The sequence below is a fragment of the Trifolium pratense genome, linkage group LG3 (assembly GCF_020283565.1).
Source record: "Trifolium pratense cultivar HEN17-A07 linkage group LG3, ARS_RC_1.1, whole genome shotgun sequence".
Lineage (NCBI taxonomy): Eukaryota > Viridiplantae > Streptophyta > Magnoliopsida > Fabales > Fabaceae > Trifolium > Trifolium pratense.
This window is the reverse complement of record NC_060061.1, coordinates 23,442,206-23,461,150: the sequence shown is the minus strand read 5'-3', so window position 1 is coordinate 23,461,150 and position 18,945 is coordinate 23,442,206. Positions and strand designations below refer to the sequence as shown.

The window sequence follows — 18,945 nt, the reverse complement described above, 5'->3', positions numbered from 1 at the left end:
TAAGTTCAGATGTGAAAAATGAAATGAAAAGATAAAAACTTACAATTTGTGTTTTGCTGAAATGGTTGAAATGGTTAAGAGTGAATTCAAAGGTATGCACATCGGGAATTTCATGATCTGCAAATCCCAATGGAATAAAACTGACTGCGTAAGTGTTAGGTGCATTTTGAACACCAGCATCTGTGTTGTTACGTCTGGAATTTTCCAATCTATCATAATAATCTTCACCATATTTGTCAAGGGATTCAGCGTAATCCGGATCAATTTCTTCATAATTTTCACGGTTAAATTGTCTAAAAGAAAGAAAACAAATTAAATGTAATGTACTATGTCATAGGTGATTAATTATGATTGTACGATAATTATAAAGTAAATGCTGCTGAATTTTTTTCTGTCTTGACATTGTTAACTTTTGCCCCCCTATGTTTCAGAAACTTATGATTTTAGCCCCCTATGTTTCAAAATAACACTTCTAGCCCCTTATGTTTGCCCCATTTTGCAAAAGGTCAATTTTGACCAAGTCAACGCTGATGTGGCAAGTCACTTAAGTGACTCAGCTGCCCCTATCAATTTTTTTTTGTCACTTATAATTTTAAAAAAAATATAAAAAAGACTATATTCCCATATATTATTTATTTACAAAATCAGTAAAAAAATAAAAAAATAACACGCAAAACCTTGTTTCTTCTCTCTTCTCAATCCCAAAATTTCTCTCTTCTCAGTCGTAAGTCTCAAAACAAATTAAGTCGTTCGATTTCGACAGTGAATCAATCATAAGGTCTGCTGTTCGATTTCTATCTTGAATCAATCGCAAGTTTTGTTGTTCAATTTCTCTCTTCCTACTATTTCCGCTCTGTTCCATTCCATTATTTTCCATCAATCCAAACAGAAGTGCTTTTGTTGGAGATGAAGATCGTAAGTACGACAACAACATGTAAAGTGTCTTTGTTCTATTTTAATGTCCAGTACTGTTATTATTGTTATGTTTTTGTTCCTGTTATATGTTTTGTTATAATTCAACTCAAGACCTAAACATCGTGTTATATGTTTTGTTGAGAAATTTTTTGGAATTGAGAAGAGAGAAGACACCTATGTTGCATAGGTGCCGGTACGGTACCGGTATCCGGTACTGGTACGACATTTTTTAAAAAACTAAGGTACGGGTACGCTCGTATAATTTTTTTTTAACATAGTTATATACTTAAAATAATAAAATTATATTCTTAAAACAAATAATTAAATATAAAAATAGCAAACTTTAAAAGTAGTTATATTGTGGTTTACACGTTTAGGAAATTAGGAGTAGTAGTAACTAGTAAGACTATGCGGCTCTACTTTTAAAAATAAATAAAAAAGGAAGGAGACTGAATCGATTCTATTTTTTTTTTAAGAAGCCAAAATGGAATATATTAACACAAACAACCTCCCCAGCACAAGACGTACCAAGGTAGACTACAAAAGTTTACAATAAAGTCAAAGAGATGCAAACACAAACACAGACAAATCATACAAGACCCAAACACAACAAAGGACTAGACCACCAGCTATGGTAGTTTGAAACTAACGTGATACTCGTCGGCTTCAACCACCTAAAGGAGAAAAACTTGATCTTGTCCAACAAAATATTAGGTGTGTCTGTTGAGCCTTTGAACAAGCGATGATTTCTCTCTGTCCATATCACTCAAACACAAACTAGCCAAAGAAGCTGCAGAAAGGACCGTCGCGCTCGAGATACACCTGCGGAAGCTGTAAACTGGACAAAATGATCACGCAAAGTAGTAAAAGCCACCGGAGAAATGCCAACCCATGCACGAACTAAGTCCCAAATAGATCCAGCAATGCTACATGACAAAAATAAATGGTAAGCCGACTCAGCCGCTCCACAACCAAAAACACAGGTATTAGCAGTAGAAGACAAAACACCACGAGTGACCAGGTTGGCTCTCGTGGGCAACCTGTCCCGCAATAAGCGCCACGCAAAGATAGAAACCTTCAACGGAACCTGGGGGTGCCATATAAGGTTGTCCGCATCATGCAAAGTAATTGAGGCCTGATGAGTCAGAATCTGATAAACTCCCCAGACAGTATAACCTGTATCAGGATCTGGGCGTCACTCTAAATCGATTCTAATTTTAAACTAAAGTGAATCTTTATTAAAAAAATAAACAAATAAAAAAAGAATGGGATTGGAAAGTGTTGAAAAAAAAAATAGAATAGTTTTTTATGAAATATGTACCACGTGTGTACCCTGAGAGTACTACGCGCGTACCCCGGAAGTACCACGCGTGTACCCGCATAAAAAAAAAACTCGGTACTTTGAGGGTACGTACCATGGGAGTACCATACGCATACCGGTACCCGTTACGTACCCGGTACCGGTACTCTGTCACACAAAAAATTGATAAAACAGAGATCACATCAGTGTTGACTTGGTCAAAATTGACCTTTTGCAAATGGGGCCAAACATAGCGGTCAGAAATGCTATTTTGAAACATAGTGGGTCAAAATCGCAAGTTTATGAAACATAGGGGGCCAAAAGTGCAATTTAGCCTTTTAATTTTTAACTCTCTTGGTCTAGTCAAAAGTAAAAGTTATCTCTCTTCAGAAATACTTTTTTTTTTTATATTAACAACAGAATATAAAATCTTTGATTATAAAAAAAATATAAAATCTTTGAAAGCAGTATTTCTTTCTTATGGATTATAAATAACATATAAAGATGATGAAGCATACATAGTTCAAGCAAAAAAAAAAAGATCATGAGGCATTCCCTTTTTCTTTTTAAACAAAGCATCATCTCAATCTATTTAATTGATTTGATGGTTCCAAAATTTTAGGAATATTGATTGAATCTTACATTTATTACAAACAAATACAACTCATATTATATATATAGTGTTCTTTTGGTTTATAACTAGTATGATACCCGTGCCAAGTACGGGGGCAAAACTTTAAAAATTTACTTATTTTTGTTTACAACATAAATAAAAATTATGATGAATAGAGTAACAAAAAACGCATGATAAAAAATAATGGTCGATTTTTAGAAAATCAAACTTACGATTTATTGACACCATTAACAAAAATATATCATCAAACGGTGAATCTCATTTAAAGTAATAACAGATTTGTGCTACATGAGCTCACACATCTCGATGCATCTTCGCATAATATCGATGAAAGTTATTTTTATATCACTGTAGTTGGTTGTGTATACCACTTATACATAATCCACCTTAACAAAATATAAATGTTTTCTTATAAAAAAAAACGATTCAACAGGAGAAATAAATAAAACAATTGTCAACACTATTTGAAACTTCAACATATTATTTTGAAGCGTGTTTCATAATAGTCATCTGTTATTCATAATAGTCTGAACTGCAAAAAAAATGATGTGAAAAAAAAATACGAAGTTAGAAAAAAAAAATACACAAATAATAATAAATGAAATTTAAGGAACATTAATAGTATATTATAGTGTTAAGAAATAACCTGAAAAGTTTAGAAATCTTTATACGTTCTGAAAAACTTCGCGATAGACAACATGAGGCTTTGTGCAAAATATAAAAGTGGCTCTTTAATATAATATAAAAAAAAGGACATATGAGTAATTTGGTCAAATTAAATGTTTCCTTTTAAATTACCCTAATAAAAATTTAGGAATGTTTTATGCACATGATTTGAATCAAGACACAAACAATGACTTTATCCATACCATCCCCACATATTTGCGATCCAAAAAAAAAAGCATAAAAACTATAAGCAACAATCTTCCCCACATATTTCCTTTTTAATACTATTGTGCCACAATTTGACAGCTTTGATTGCTATGAAATAGGATCACCACATTAGTATTACTTTTTATAAACATAATTACATATTAAATTAAATGGACAAATATATGAATGTAAATATATAGAATAATAGTAAACCAAAAAAAAAAAATATATAGAATAATCAATAATCAATTGCCGGAAAAAAAAAATTATGCCTATCAATATCAATTTGTATTGAATGTAAATAATCAATTCCCTTTTTATATATTATTATTATTATATATTTGATTATTTGAATTTTTTGTGTAAAAAAAAATTATATAAATAATTAATAACAATTTCCGAAAAAAAAAAAACTACATATTATGTCTATCAATATAATACAGATGTTGTGACAAATTTCCGGGAAAAAAAAATTAAATTAAATTAAATGGACAAATATATGAATGTCAATATATAGAATAATCAATTGCCGGAAAAAAAAATTATGCCTAGCAATATCAATTTGTATTGAATGTAAATAATCAATTCCCTTTTATATATTATTATATTATTATATATTTGATTATTTGAATTTTTTGTGTAAAAAAAAATTATATAAATAATTAATAACAATTTCCGGAAAAAAAAACTACATATTATTAGTGAGCAATCTCATATATTCCTGTTTTATAGTATATCCTACAATTAGTGACAAATCTCGGTCATAATACAGATGCTGTGACAAATCTCGGAAAAAAAATTAGTTAACATATTTCCTTTTTAAATATCTATATTCAATACAAATATTGAATGATGATTGTGAGCAAAACATTTGAAATTGAGCAATAAATACAAATATGTGAGGATGAATGTTAGCAAAGCATTTGAAAATTTGCATTAAATGAGGCTTAGAAAATAAGCCTCAAATGTATAGTATCAATTTGTATTGAATGTAAATAATCAATTCCCTTTTATATATTATTATATTATTATATATTTGATTATTTGAATTTTTTGTGTAAAAAAAAATTATATAAATAATTAATAACAATTTCCGGAAAAAAAAACTACATATTATTAGTGAGCAATAAATACAAATATGTGAGGATGAATGTGAGCAAAGCATTTGAAAATTTGCATTAAATGAGGCTTAGAAAGGGTACGCCTCATTATATTTGTGTCCAAAATTTGAAATGTTTTTTTCTTATATTTGTGTCCGGAGAGAGTAACTTGGAACATTGTACAATATTTCTTATTTTAAAAAAAACGTGTTTATATAATTTATTTTTACCACTAATTTTTTTTTTTACTTTTTTGATCATTGACTTTTTGTACAAATATTCATAAAAAAAATGTTAAAAGTATGAAAGAGCGTATTTTCTACGCAATATTTTTATTTTTAGTTTCTTTCAGATATTCTATAGTATTTCTTTAAAAAAAAAAGTCATACTTCATAAAAATTGTACGTTTTCAGATTTCAAATATAAGTGAAAATCAAGACATATTTAGTCTAAATTTGTAACGAAGAAAAAAAACATATTTTCATATATATTTGGTCAATTGAATTAAGCTCAAAATGACATTATTGATAATCATGAAAATTAATTATCACGACATAAGATAGGTTCAAACCGAAAAAAATATGATAAACCAAAACCAACAACACCATAATCAAACACGATTAAATCATCCATAAATATTCAACAACAATCAACTGAAAGTAATCCCAAATAAAATAAGTCTCAAAATGAGTAAAAAATAACTTAAAAGATCATGCCACATATTAGTTGGTATCATTGGCTGCATATGTTCTCTTGGCATGAGTAAAAAGCACATTGTCCTTTAGTAGGTCAACATTGTTTTCTAAATCACCGTCGCCAGCTTCCACGGCAGAACTATCACATATCGGAGTAACACCATCATCAACAATCACATTCTCATCTTCATCGATAACCACGATCTCATCAGTATTTGCAATGTTTTTTATCTATGACAATAGAAACAAAGAGTTACATATGATATATATACACATTAATTAAAGATCAATTCTTTAATATGTTGATTTTTATGATTCACTAACCACAGAATCTTCATATTTTGCCTTGAAATTGGGCACCAAAGCAGGGTTTGAAGCAATTTTTTTCACCGTAAAACTTTTTTCCAAAACGTTGGAAGCACCAATGCTTGTTTGAACCATAAAAATGTATGATGTCTGAACCATATCTCCGATCTCTTTTGGAATGTCAGTTGGGTTATTTCCCTAATTAAAAAAAAAAAAAGAATCATTAGTATTTTATTTGGAAGATATACAATTTAAATAATGTTTACTTGTTTAAAAAAAACACAAACACAATAATTATACGAAGTTATTCTACATACCATTTGTAAATCTTCAATCATATCATTACACGATCTATTGAAGAGATTAGCAGCAGCACGATCCAAAATGACAAAATTTGCCTCATCAGTAGAGTCAATAACTCTGATTTTGATGATGTACCTATTTGTTATTAAAATAAACAACTACATTAAATATCTCGTTTCCTTTTTAAGTAATAAAATAATAATATAAATATAAATATAATAAAATAAACCTTGGATACACATTGATGACATGCTTATTGCACCTAGTGCAAAAGTACATGCGTGTGTCTGGATACACCTTCTGATGACATCCACAGGATAGGTACCACCAATTACCGTCGACTATAAATTTCACTGTAGCAAAAATTGCAAAGGTCTTTTCCTGAAAATATTATGAAAATTCAATCAGTATTTTAAAAAACACACAACTATATGTCGTAAAAAATGTCGCGGTTGCACATGACAAAAGGTTTTGACAGCTACCGCACTGCAGGCCTTGAGTCCCGCAATAGTTGTTACTGGAGTTAAACCGATAAAATCATCGTCAAGCTTAGAAGTATCTTTCAGCTCAAAAATACCAAGTGATGGATTAACGGTTTTCTGCACGCCTTGATAAGGCGAAAAGTGTTTTTCCGCCATTCTGTAACACATATATTTAAAAAAAGTTTATTAACATAGATATAATAATAATAATAATAATAATAATAATAATAATAATAATAATAATAATAATAATAATAATAATAATAATAATAATAATAATAACAGTTTTTATCACGGCATTTCAGAATGGTAACCTATACCCTTACCAAAAAAAAGAATGGCAACCTATACTAATTATTGTTTTATTTATTGCTTTTGTAAACTATTAATATATATCAATTTAAAGAAAGTTAAAAATTATACTTTTAATTATTAGAATCTCTCTCTAATTTGGTTCAAAAAAAGAATCTCTCTTTAATAATTTTTTATTCTTCAAATAGATTTCACTATCAAGATCATAAGAATTTAAGAATTTAAATCTATTTTAAAATTTAACTATAATAATTATTTAATTTATCTATTTTAACACGCATGCACACACTATAGTGCACGCACGCACATACGTACACAATACAAGAAAACTTTATATTAATTCACCAACAATCAAAAATCAAAACTCAATAAAGAGAACTTTATATTAATTCACCAACAAATATAAGAAACAAAAATAAAAACATGTAACAATTGTTGGATATTTTATCTAATAATTTATTTTAAAGTTCATTTTGATATATTTATTATTAACCATTTGATGATTTGATGCACGTTACTTAATTTGTTTTTTGAATAACACGTTACTTAATTTGTTACTTGGTCAATATAGCTGTTTCTATTTATTGGGCATAACTCGGTTATAATTCTAATTAAAAGTGTTTTTCGGTTATGCCTTTTAATCCTAATTAATAACAAAATCGTTGGCTTTATCAAGGCTTAATGGATCATATATATATAATAGACGTGCGGGGGTTTGGAAACATAGAGGGAAGAAGAGAGAAAATAAACATTGTGTGTAAATAATTAATATAGGAGAATGTTAACATGTGCCTTTAAGGGCACATGTTAAGAAGATAAATGTGGAAAAAATTTATTGAACTTGTGATGTATTTAATTCTCTAAACATTAAATTCTTTGTATTATTAAATCCTATATTTCTATTCTTAGATAGCTTAACATGTGCCCTTAAGGCACAAGTTAACATCACCCATTCATATAATATTAAGTTTTCATGAGCATCCAAAAGTAGTTCTATAATACCTTGCTAATTCACGTTCGGTGTTAGCAAGAAGTGACTGTTGTATTCTGGAGGGTATTAGCCATGAGACCAACCGCATCAGTTAACATACATGTGGTGACGAAATACTCTTAAGCTCAGTGGATTGCACGCCTCAATCAACAATTCGATAAACTTTTCTTCTTCTCAATTTTATTTTGTTATGCACCATATTTATTTGTTCTAATATTTCTTTGATTTATATTAATGTAATAATTCTATGTCATGTTTTTCCAACAACAATCAAAACGAAAAACATGTAAAAAAAACCATATAAAATAAATCGTGAGTTGCCTCCCACGCAACGCTTATTTAAAGTCATTTGTTTGATTGACGTCCCTTAAGTCTTAAGGTGAAACATAATCCTTCTTGAGCTTCTCAATTTCCTCTAAATCTTCTTCCACCATATGCTCTTCATGGGAGAAAAACTTCATGGGAGACAATCTTTCCCTTTACTTTCTCTGCATTCTCTGCACAATATATGCCTTCTTTTTACTACTTTAGATTGGTTTGAAATTTTGGATTCCTTAAATGATTTTGTTATAACTGTTTCATTCACATAGATTTGATATCAACAAGAGCCAAAAACAAGAAAAGAAGAAGAAGATTAGAAAGGGTAAGATTGAGTTGAAAAGGATTGAAAAATCAAGCAACAGACTAGTGTGAGACCTTCTCATATGTTAACATTGTTGTATGGGGTTGTTTTTGTTGCTCCCCTGAAAAAGATATATAGCAATGAAATTGAAAAAAAATTTAATGTAGTATGTTTGAAGAGTGCAGTGGAAGAATGAATATGAATGAGTTATGAACAAAGAGTGAATGGTTCTCCCATTTACATAGATAGATTTATGTGTAGGGTTTTTAATAACATTATGTTTTAATAAGATTATGTTTAGGGTTTTTACATAGAGCATATGGTGAAAGAAGATTTAGAGGAAATTGAGAAGCTCTAGAAGATTATGTTTTACCTTAAGACTTAAGGGACGTCAATCAAACAAATGACTTTAAATAAGCATTGCGTGAGAGGCATCACGATTTATTTTATATGGTTTCTTTACATGTTTTTTATTTTGATTGTGACATGTTTTTATTTTTGTTTCTTGTATTTGTTGGTGAATTAATATAAAGTTCTCTTTATTTTGAGTTTTGATTGTTGGTGAATTATTATAAAATTTTCTTGTATTGTGTACGTATGTGCGTGTACCAGTGCATGCGTGTTAAAATAGATAAATTAAATAATTATATATTATACTTAAATTTTAAAATAGACTTAGATTCTTATATGATATTGATAATTAAATCTATTTGAAGAATTATAAATTACCGAAGAGATTCTAACAATTAAAAGTATAATTTTTAACATTTCTTTAAAATTGTATATTTATAATTCTACGGACACCAAAGTTATAATTTGCATAGGACAGCCAAAATCTCATCCACATCCATAACACCTATTTAAGTTCTTTAAATGAATCATATTTAAGTTTTTATATTATTGTACACTTCTAAATTATTTAAACAACTTAACCATATTTTTTAAATATCCATATAATAAAAAAAATTCTAAAATGGTCCACTAAACTCAAAATATTTCCCAATTATTTGGTACAATACAACACTACTTTTTTTATATTTATATATTATTTTAGTCTAGAATGAAGCAAAAGAAACGTTGCTATGCAAGGCAACGCCTTTGATTTGGAGAACGGAAGTAAAAGAGAAATATCGATAAGGAACCTGACAACAATGTTCTTGGCTTTTGTGTAGCCATAGTAAACATAACCGATGTGCATGCTCTTAAAACACATGTATCAATGGTATGTGTTAGGACGCTGAAATAGTTTAAGGAGGTTGATAATCTCATATGCTAACAATTTCTCCGCTCTCTAACCAATTAATCATTGATATTTGTCTATGATAAAAATAAGTGTATTTGAACTCTGAATTTTATAAAAAATGAAGGTACTAATTAAAATGAAAATTGAATGAAAAATTAGACATCGGTGATGCCATTTCAAACAGGAAAAGCTACATGAATTGCCTTAGTGACACCCTCCGGAAGGAAAGGAATAATCGATTGTTTAATAATGATGAGCTTTCTATCTATATTGCACGGGTACTCCGTTTTAGACAGAGTACCGGTACCGGGTACGTATCGGGTACTGGTACGCGTATGGTACTCCCATGGTACGTACCCTCAAAGTACCGAGTTTTTTTTATTTTTTTATTTTTTCATGCGGGTACATGCGTGGTACTTCCGGGGTACGCGCGTGGTACTCTCAGAGTACACACGTGGTACATAATTCATAAAAAACTATTCTCATTTTTTTTGCAACACTTTCCAATCCCATTATTTTTTTATTTGTTTATTTTTTTTTTAATAAAGATTCACTTTAGTTTAAAATTAGAATCGATTCAGTCTTCTTTCCTTTTTATTTATTTTTAAAAGTAGAGCCGCATAGTCTTACTACTATTTCTAATTTCCTAAACGTGTAAACCACAATATAACTACTTTTAAAGTTTGCTATTTTTTATATTTAAGTATTTGCTTTAAGAATATAATTTTATTATTTTAACTATATAACTATATTAAAATAAAAATTATACGAGCGTACCTGTACCTTAGTTTTTTTAAAATTATCGTACCACGTATCGGTACTAGTACCAGATACCGGTACCGTACTCGCACCTATGCAACATAGTCTATGTTACACGGGTACTCCGTTTTAGACAGAGTACCGGTACCGGGTACGTACCTTAGAGTGATCAACTTTTTGATCAAGTGAAGACGACGTCTTGGTGGTGGTCTTTGTCTATGCTGTGCTTAGAAAAAAGGGATTTTGTTATGACGTTTATACCTGGCCGTCTTCGCCTATGTTGTTGTTGGTCATCACGAGGGGGCAGTCAGAGGATCATCCACATTGGGTCTAAGAACAACTCTACAAGTGAGTTGGACACCACACTTTAACCTAAAACCTTAAGGTGTAAGTTTATGGGTCCTCTCACTTATAAAGTGTTCAACCTCCACTTTTCTAAGCAATGTGGGACTTAACCACTCACACTTGCCACAACAATCTCCCTCTCAAGTGTGAGTCCATCCATTCTTGGATATGCTCCCCCATCAAGCGGAAACTTTCTTTATCCTACACTTGTACCGCCGTTACCCACATTGCTCAATGGGACCCGTCGCTTGACCACCGTTTGTCAAGAATATTTTCGATACAAGGAGCTGGTCAAACTCTTCGTCGAACCTTCGGCTCTGATACCACTGTTGGGTCATCACGAGGGGGCAGCCAGGAGGATCATCCACATTGGGTCTAAGAACAATTCTACAAGTGAGTTGGACACCATACTTTAACCCAAAACATTAAGGTGTTAGGTTTATGGGTCCTCTCACTTATAAAGTGTTCAACCTCCACTTTTTTATACAATGTGAGACTTAACCACTCACACTTGCCACAAAAGTGCTTAAGGTCATTTCTTATTGAGAATTTGACCCATCTTGTGTGACAGTTTGTACGTTTTTTTTTTTGGTACAAACACTTTGTACGTATTTTGTTGGCACTTCTTATATACTTACTTCTTATTAATATATTTTGGCTTTTTAAAAAAAAAAATTAAAATTGACACCATCTAATCTAATGCTATGCTTTTGTAAATAAAAAAAATCTAATGCTATGCTTATAGTTGGTGTTTTTCTTTTAAAAAAAAAATGTAATAGGGCTTATCCCATTAAATCATTAATATTCTTCCAACAAATAATTCTTATACTTGACTCCAATTGTTGAGTAGACTGTAGGCCATAACATCATTAATCTCATGTACTGTTTATAGAATCTGTGGGGAGCCCTTGCGATTGTGAGGCATGAACTGCTTGGTTTTTATATTTTTTAAAAATTGTATTCTTGTTGATTTTCCTTATTTAAAATAAAAATTAAGTTGACCAATGGAAGAAGGGAACAAATGAAAATAATACTAGTGCTATTTTTCCAATTAGACCGTTCATTCAGTCTTTTGTACTATCATGAGATAATAATTATCATAGATGACTTTATATTAATTGGTTTTTAACTTCTTATTCAGATTCTATATGTTTTTCAAAATTATCTAATGACTTTAGCAATATTAAACTGTAGTTTTACTTTTCTAGCTATTTTATGACGGATGCATACATATCATATCACCGTTTAATTTATTTCAATAGAAAAAAAGAATAAACTCCAGTCACAACAAACCAAACAAAAACGTACCATTTTCTGTTGTACCTAATATATAAGATAATGCAAAAGATTACTAGTCTCATATTTTCTCACCAAAGAACAAGAAAACGTGGCAAGTATTCAACTTGAAACCTGAAAGGTAATAGTTTAGACTTTGAAAATTAGTGGAGCAAGTAAAAGAATCTGATTATTTAACGTGTTCAACTTTAATTTCATTGCCAGTCTCAAGTTTATCTAGTAAAGCAACCTTATTAAACTAGTAATTAACATGTATGTACCAAAAAAAAATTTGTGGCAAAGAATATTGGGTCACTTAACCATATGATCAGGAGTTTAATTTCCGACTCGCGTGCCAGAAAAAAATTTAGTTGGAAGGAAAAGTTACATTTTATGTGCTTCACATATTTCTTAACAAAGATTAATCATCATTATCATTGCAGCCTAAAAAAATAAAAATTAAACTACCGTAACTAACATGTTCAAAGTGACAAATTCATTTATCACACGGGGATCTCTACAAGTACTGTTACATTCTTGTTGAGCGGTGGCTGCAATAAAGCATATATAGTTAGTGAAACATTGGTCCTTTTTGTTTGGTTCTATTAACAAATTCACACCACCAGAATATATATAAAGCATAAAAATTCTCAATTAAATATGTGCACCGGGAATCTTTTATTCACCAGCAATATTCCTAACTTCAACTTCTTTTTTTACTCAACAAATTGTATTTCTTCATTTAAATTGATTAGGTATATCTTAAAAAAATTAAAATTGATAGGGTACATCGATGCAATACAAACTCAAAATTATTAAAAATAAAACCGAAACACACAACATTTATATTAGTACTCACTATGGTGGAAGTCAACGTTAACAACTACGATGCAATAAGGTAATATAGGCTAATTGAAATTATAATGGTGCAACATGTTAGAAAGACATATATATTACTTAAAAATGTTAAAGGATCTAACTATTATCCAAAAAACTTAAAGGACCTATATTAAAGTGAAGTGTGTTTATTAAATTAGAGAAATATAGTTTTTAATATATAGTGAGATGTAGATACTTGAGTCCCTTAATCAATTTGGTCTTGGGTTCGATCCTTGACCGGTGCGTGAAATTATTCTCTACAGTTGCGCGCGAAGGATATTTTTGATGTAAAAAAAATGAGATGAATGAAATTAAAGCTTACTTTTTTTTTGTCAAGTAGTCTAGTGGCTAGAAAATCCACCTTAAAGGTGAATAAGTGGAGTGTCTCGGGTTCGAACCCGGGCTCCTGCACATATAGTGCGATGTCCCTACCAACTGAGCTAAGCTCACGGGTACAATTAAAGCTTACTTTAAGAGGGTTGAAGGTAAAACTTATCCGACCCTTTGATATTTTCCACGTATTTATCCAATAATTAATGAGAACAAATTAAATAAGTAACTTGTAACAAACTTTTATTTCGCATGCTAATGGTTTGTTTTCATTGTTTGTTGGATAAATACTTTCAAATTACCAAGTGGTAGTTTAGAAAGAATTGTGTAATTTTTTTTGCTTTCACCACCAGTTTAATCTGGTTCGGGGTTCAGTTCTGTCATCAAGTGGTTCCAGCCCCCTTCCAATCGCAGTTGCGGGGGATCGAATCGTGGTTCTCCCTACAAAGTTCAGCGTCAATCACCACTGAACCAACTAACGATCGGTGAATTGTGTAATTTTCTATAATATATATAGTTTACATAATAGAGAAGAATAGTGTATATTTTGACATTAAAAAAACCAAAATGTAATTTAAACATCCTTAAAAAAAAAGAAAATACTAACCAAAACATTAAACTCAAATCACAGTTATAAAATTTTGTGTGAAGCGTTCCGTGAGCTTAGCCAGAGTTTGAAATTCAATCATCTCATTTATTCATTTTAATGATGAAATTTTTAGCCATTAAATAACTTGACAAAAAAATTGTGAAGCGATTAGCCAATTGTTATCAGATATATTAGTGCTATTTTAAAAAAAAAAATGCAGTGTACACCACTAACCAATCCTGCAAGTGTTTCAACAATATGAAATGCAATATAATAAGTATGATTATTGAGTCCCCGTAAGAATCGTGTTCCATCGGTTCATGTAACACGACCGGTTATCAAGGCTTTCCCACTAAAATGTCCGGTTACACTCTACTCTCCGTAACTAAACAAATCTTCACTTGCGGTTATTGTTTTATCATTATCATTAATTAATCAATTAATTAATTAATCAACAACAAAACAACACATAACAAAACAAATACATCTCACGATCCTTTCTTTTCGCGGCAATTTTTTCCCTTAACAACACTTCCTTCTTCTTCTTCTTAGTTTTTTTTTTTTAAAAAATTCTTCAAAACCTAATTTGTCTCCTCGTTATTTCTATTTCTATTCAAGAAATTTAATTAATTAATTTAGTTGAAGCAGGTAAGCTTGCTGTGATGCAATTCACCGGTAAATTCAGTTAAATAAAGCATGTCTCCATAAAAACAATTTTGTCGTTTCTTGTCTTTTTTTTCAACAATATTTTAATGCCATAAATTTCACATTCAATAATATTGAAGGACTCTATTGGTGGTGATGTAATAATAATACTGTTATTTACATTCAATATGTCATGTGATTTTCATTTTCAATAGTACTTTTCACCCCCCTCTCTCTCTTGCCATAAATATATCTCTTAGTATTCTCATGTGTTAGATTCAAGTTTTAACCATGATAGTAGTTATGTTTCACAGAGAATATGAGATGGTTCAGAAAAGAACCTGGAGGAAATGAATCAAGAGATGTTTTGGGATTGAACATAACAAAACAGAACAACACAATGACAGTTGAAAAGAGATTTGTTCTTGTTGGGATTAGAATAGATAACCAAAGCAGACAGCTTCTCAATTGGGCTATTATTAAAGTTGCTCAACCTGGTGATTCTGTTATTGCTATACATGTAGTTAAAACTAAAAGTTCAGGTAATCAATTTCACAACTTTTATGTATTTTTAGTTTTTTTTTTCCCTTTAATTTTGTCATTCTTAGTAGTGAAATAAGTTACTTTTTTAATGCAGATTATGTTTCCAAAAACAAGAGCCTCATAGATGGCTATTTAGAGGTTTATGAAGGCTTGTGTGATATGAAGAAGGTACATAGAAAAAAGTTTTTTTTTTTTTCTTCTTACATCTTATATTTTTTCATTCAAATTCAATAGCCGGGTTGGGAAACTGTTTCGGTACATCTGAAAGTCTGACATGGCTTGTGAATTGAGACTAAGTATAGTTTATACTATACAACACTCACACTCCTCAACTCACTGAGACACCTTTTACAAAGGACAAAACCATGAGGGCTCACATACAGCCAAAAGCAGACAATACCTCATAACGTGAGGGGGTAGACTCTACATGCCCTTAACAAAACTTATGTTGTTTATTTGGATTTCAGGTTGGTCTTTCTGGTCAAATCTTAACAGGAAAGTCCATTAAGGATATTCTTGTTAGAGAAGCAAGAAACCAGGGTGCTTTGGCTCTCGTGGTAGGGTATGTGCAGCTTGTATTTTACAAAATTATGTTCTTTTGGTTAGTCTATAAAAGACTAAAACATGTTTCAACTTTCAATTGCAGGGGTAAATCTGCCACAGCTAAATATTGCGCCAAACGGCTTCCACCCACCATCAATGTTCTGGCCATCCAAGATTCAAGGATTGTCTTTGGAAGGTGTAACAATAAACAACCATCAGGTTCATATTTGCGTCCTTGATTAGGCCAAGGCCAGCTTTGGATAAACATCTTAATTCAACGTTTATGCATAAACGTTTATAATATTGTGTAAGCGCTTACGTATAAGCTATTTCTATAACGAAAGATAAAATAAAGACTAACTTCTTTCATATAAACTATAAGCTAGTATTTTCTTAAGCTACTTTATAGATCTTATGGGAATAAGTTGAAAACAGCTTACGTCATATGTCATAAACTGTTTCAAATAGTCTCACATGTGCTTATTCCAGTAAATCAACTCAAATAAGTCAATCCAAACAGACCTCGTACATCAGTCTAATAGAGAAGTTATATTATATTGTTATGAGTTAGTGACAAAAAGGTATAGTAAGTTTTGTTTCCATTTGTGTCAGGTAGTCTTATATTGGATCCAAGTCCAAGTTTAGCAAGCATAGATAACCTGAGTGACAAAATAATCCAATCTGAATTTGGTTTTCCCGTGATGGAGAGTGAGAAATCGCCGCGCCAAAATACCAAGGAATCGAAAGAAGAAACACTTGAGGAATCAGAAAAGTACAAGTCACGGTCGATATCCATGTTTGTAGGCGACCCTTCTGAGCCGAAGCTTGGATGGCCTTTACTCCGCAGAGCGAATTCAGAAATGTCACCAAACCATCATGGAAGGGACATGTCTGTAGTACAATGGGTAATGACCTTACCAGATCGTTCACCACATAGTAGTTCTCAATCATCTTCCAGCGACGAAAATCTATTCGAGAGGAGCATCAGTGAAATTGAGGATGAGAGCTTCAAAAATTATTCACCTTCATCTGTTCTACTACCAAAAGGCATAGAAGGGATATTAAATCTAAATTCACTTAATTGCAAGTGGTTCAGCCTTGAGGATCTCAACTCCTGCACAAGCCAATTCTCTTCAGGTTGGAACACTTATTATGATCTTCCTCACTTTTTAAATAAAAACTAGCATATTGGACTCGTGCGCACGAAAAAACTTGTTGATAAAAGATAGATGAAGATTCCGCTACATGATGTAATGTAGATACGCAAACTGTGTTTTATTTATATTATAATATGCTATAATCTTGTATTTCTTTGCAGATAACTTGATCGGGAAAGGCGGGAGCAACCGTGTGTACAAAGGAGTACTCCCTGACGGAAAGCCAATTGCAGTTAAAGTATTGAATTCATCAAAAGAAGCATTGAAAGATTTTGCCTTTGAGATGGAAATAATATCCTCATTGAAGCACAAAAACATTACTCAACTACATGGAATTTGCATAGAGGACAATACTTTAATATCTGTTTATGATTATTTTTCTAAAGGAAGCTTAGAGGAAAATCTACATGGTAAAGTTTAAGTGTATTTTTGTTTTCGCATTTTGATCATAGTATAAATTGCCTATAAATGGAAAAATGCTTATATGAATTTATAAGTGGATGTAGGAAAGAACAAGGATGGATCCCTTTTATCATGGGAAGTGAGATTTAATGTAGCTGTTGGAATCGCCGAGGCGCTTGATTACCTACACAAAGAAGCTTTGAAGCCTGTTATACACAGAGATATCAAGTCTTCAAACATTCTTCTTTCCAAGGAACTTGAACCACAAGTAATAAAAAAGTTTTCGATATCATTGTTAGTATTGAAATGAACATCATGTGTAAAATTGATCAATGAATACTCATGATTGTCCTTTTTGTTGCAGTTGTCTGATTTTGGACTTGCTATTTGGGGACCAACAACTTCATCCTTTTTGACAAAACAAGATGTAGTAGGAACATTTGGTTACCTTGCTCCTGAATACTTCATGTATGGAAAAGTCAGCGATAAGATCGATGTCTATGCCTTTGGTGTCGTACTACTTGAATTGATATCAGGTAGGGAACCAATCAGCTCTGAATCTTGCAAAGGACAGGAGAGCTTGGTAGCTTGGGTAAGAGCTAACTCCAATTAGAATAAGTTTTGACTAAATACAAATTATCTTCGGCTTAAATATCAATGTTTTACAAACCGAATCAGATATCAAACCGACGAGATCATCTGGTTATGGTTCAATTGTTTCATTTTCAGGCAAAACCAATAATAGAGAGTGGAAATATCAAAGGTTTGTTAGATCCAAAATTAGAAGGGAAGATTGATGAAACCCAAATGCAAAGAATGGTTTTAGCAGCATCTTTATGCATCACACGGGCTGCTAGACTTCGTCCTAAATTTAATCAGGTAAGAAACAACATAGTTTAATTGTTATACACCGTAGGTGTAAAAAAAATTACGCATGCATATAATCATAGAATGGATACGTAGTTGTTTTAACACTAACGGTAAATACCAATTAAATCTAATAACAAATGACACTGAAATTGTCAAATTCTCAATATGAAGTCACATTACTAATGATACAATGAAGATCCTTTAGCTCATAAAGTTTATCATTGCTATGTACACAGATACTGAAGATCCTAAAAGGGGGTGATGAAATTGAATATTGCTTCAATGAACATTCAGAGAATGAAGAAAACATTGATGATGAAGTGTATCCAAATTCAAGTACAGAGTTACACCTAACTCTTGCATTACTTGGTGTTGATGAAGACAGTACATCTTCTAGTAGTACAGACCATAGTGAAAACTTGAAAGACCGATGGAGCAGCAGGTCTTCAAGTTTTAATTAATTAGTTTTTCTTTCACTTCTAACACCTATTTATCGTTAGTTTATGTATATGTACAGTCAAATTATAAAAAAATTAAAAAAAAAAATTAAAAAATAAAAGGAGTTACTCCCTTTAATGAGGGGTTTTGAAGATTTACGGAAATATATTGTGTATTTTGATTGGATGCATGAATAAATATAACAGTATTTGATTTTCTCATTTTATACTTTAGTCGAGAATTTAAATGCATTATTTTATATAAACAAAATGACTATTTTCATTAAATTAAGACTTAAATGCAGTTTTGTCCCATATTTTCAATTTTTTTAAGTTTTGATCCCCTATTTTAAAAGTCATATAATTTTACGTAAGAGTTTATAATATTATTGATT

General features: G+C 31.0%; 2 protein-coding genes across 7 annotated transcripts; one reads left to right on the top strand and one right to left on the bottom strand.

The window, feature by feature from the left end:
• Positions 1 to 5,456: 5,456 nt before the first annotated feature.
• Positions 5,457 to 6,187, bottom strand: LOC123913066. Its single transcript, XM_045963667.1, has 3 exons — positions 6,141 to 6,187; positions 5,842 to 6,021; positions 5,457 to 5,748 (listed from the first exon to the last, which is right to left on the bottom strand). The coding sequence occupies exons 1-3, from the start codon at positions 6,159 to 6,161 to the stop codon at positions 5,545 to 5,547; spliced, it is 405 nt and encodes a 134-aa protein (XP_045819623.1). The 5' UTR covers positions 6,162 to 6,187; the 3' UTR covers positions 5,457 to 5,544.
• An 8,237-nt stretch (positions 6,188 to 14,424) lies between these two features.
• LOC123913065 (PTI1-like tyrosine-protein kinase 2) lies at positions 14,425 to 18,745 on the top strand. 6 transcript variants are annotated; one of them, XM_045963660.1, is made up of 10 exons: positions 14,425 to 15,140; positions 15,236 to 15,309; positions 15,609 to 15,703; positions 15,788 to 15,903; positions 16,297 to 16,821; positions 17,003 to 17,251; positions 17,348 to 17,511; positions 17,608 to 17,835; positions 17,973 to 18,122; positions 18,350 to 18,745. In XM_045963660.1, exons 1-10 carry the CDS (start codon positions 14,918 to 14,920, stop codon positions 18,572 to 18,574), a joined length of 2,049 nt encoding a protein of 682 aa, XP_045819616.1. In that variant the 5' UTR covers positions 14,425 to 14,917; the 3' UTR covers positions 18,575 to 18,745. The 6 variants fall into 6 exon arrangements, with proteins under 6 accessions (XP_045819616.1, XP_045819622.1, XP_045819617.1 ...); XM_045963666.1 differs by lacking the exon at positions 14,425 to 15,140 and having other exon boundaries at positions 15,290 to 15,309; positions 15,609 to 15,698; positions 16,301 to 16,821; XM_045963661.1 differs by lacking the exon at positions 14,425 to 15,140 and having other exon boundaries at positions 15,290 to 15,309; positions 15,609 to 15,698.
• Positions 18,746 to 18,945: the final 200 nt, after the last annotated feature.

Coding starts and splice junctions, on each gene's coding strand:
- LOC123913065 (XM_045963660.1), top strand. CDS start 14,918: ATGAGATGGTTCAGAAAAGAACCTGGAGGAAATGAATCAAGAGATGTT. Junction 15,904..16,296: donor TAACAATAAACAACCATCAG/GTTCATATTTGC, acceptor CATTTGTGTCAG/GTAGTCTTATATTGGATCCA. Junction 16,822..17,002: donor CACAAGCCAATTCTCTTCAG/GTTGGAACACTT, acceptor ATTTCTTTGCAG/ATAACTTGATCGGGAAAGGC.
- LOC123913066 (XM_045963667.1), bottom strand. CDS start 6,161: ATGATTGAAGATTTACAAATG. Junction 6,022..6,140: donor TGATTGAAGATTTACAAATG/GTATGTAGAATA, acceptor TTTTTTAATTAG/GGAAATAACCCAACTGACAT. Junction 5,749..5,841: donor CAAAATATGAAGATTCTGTG/GTTAGTGAATCA, acceptor CTATTGTCATAG/ATAAAAAACATTGCAAATAC.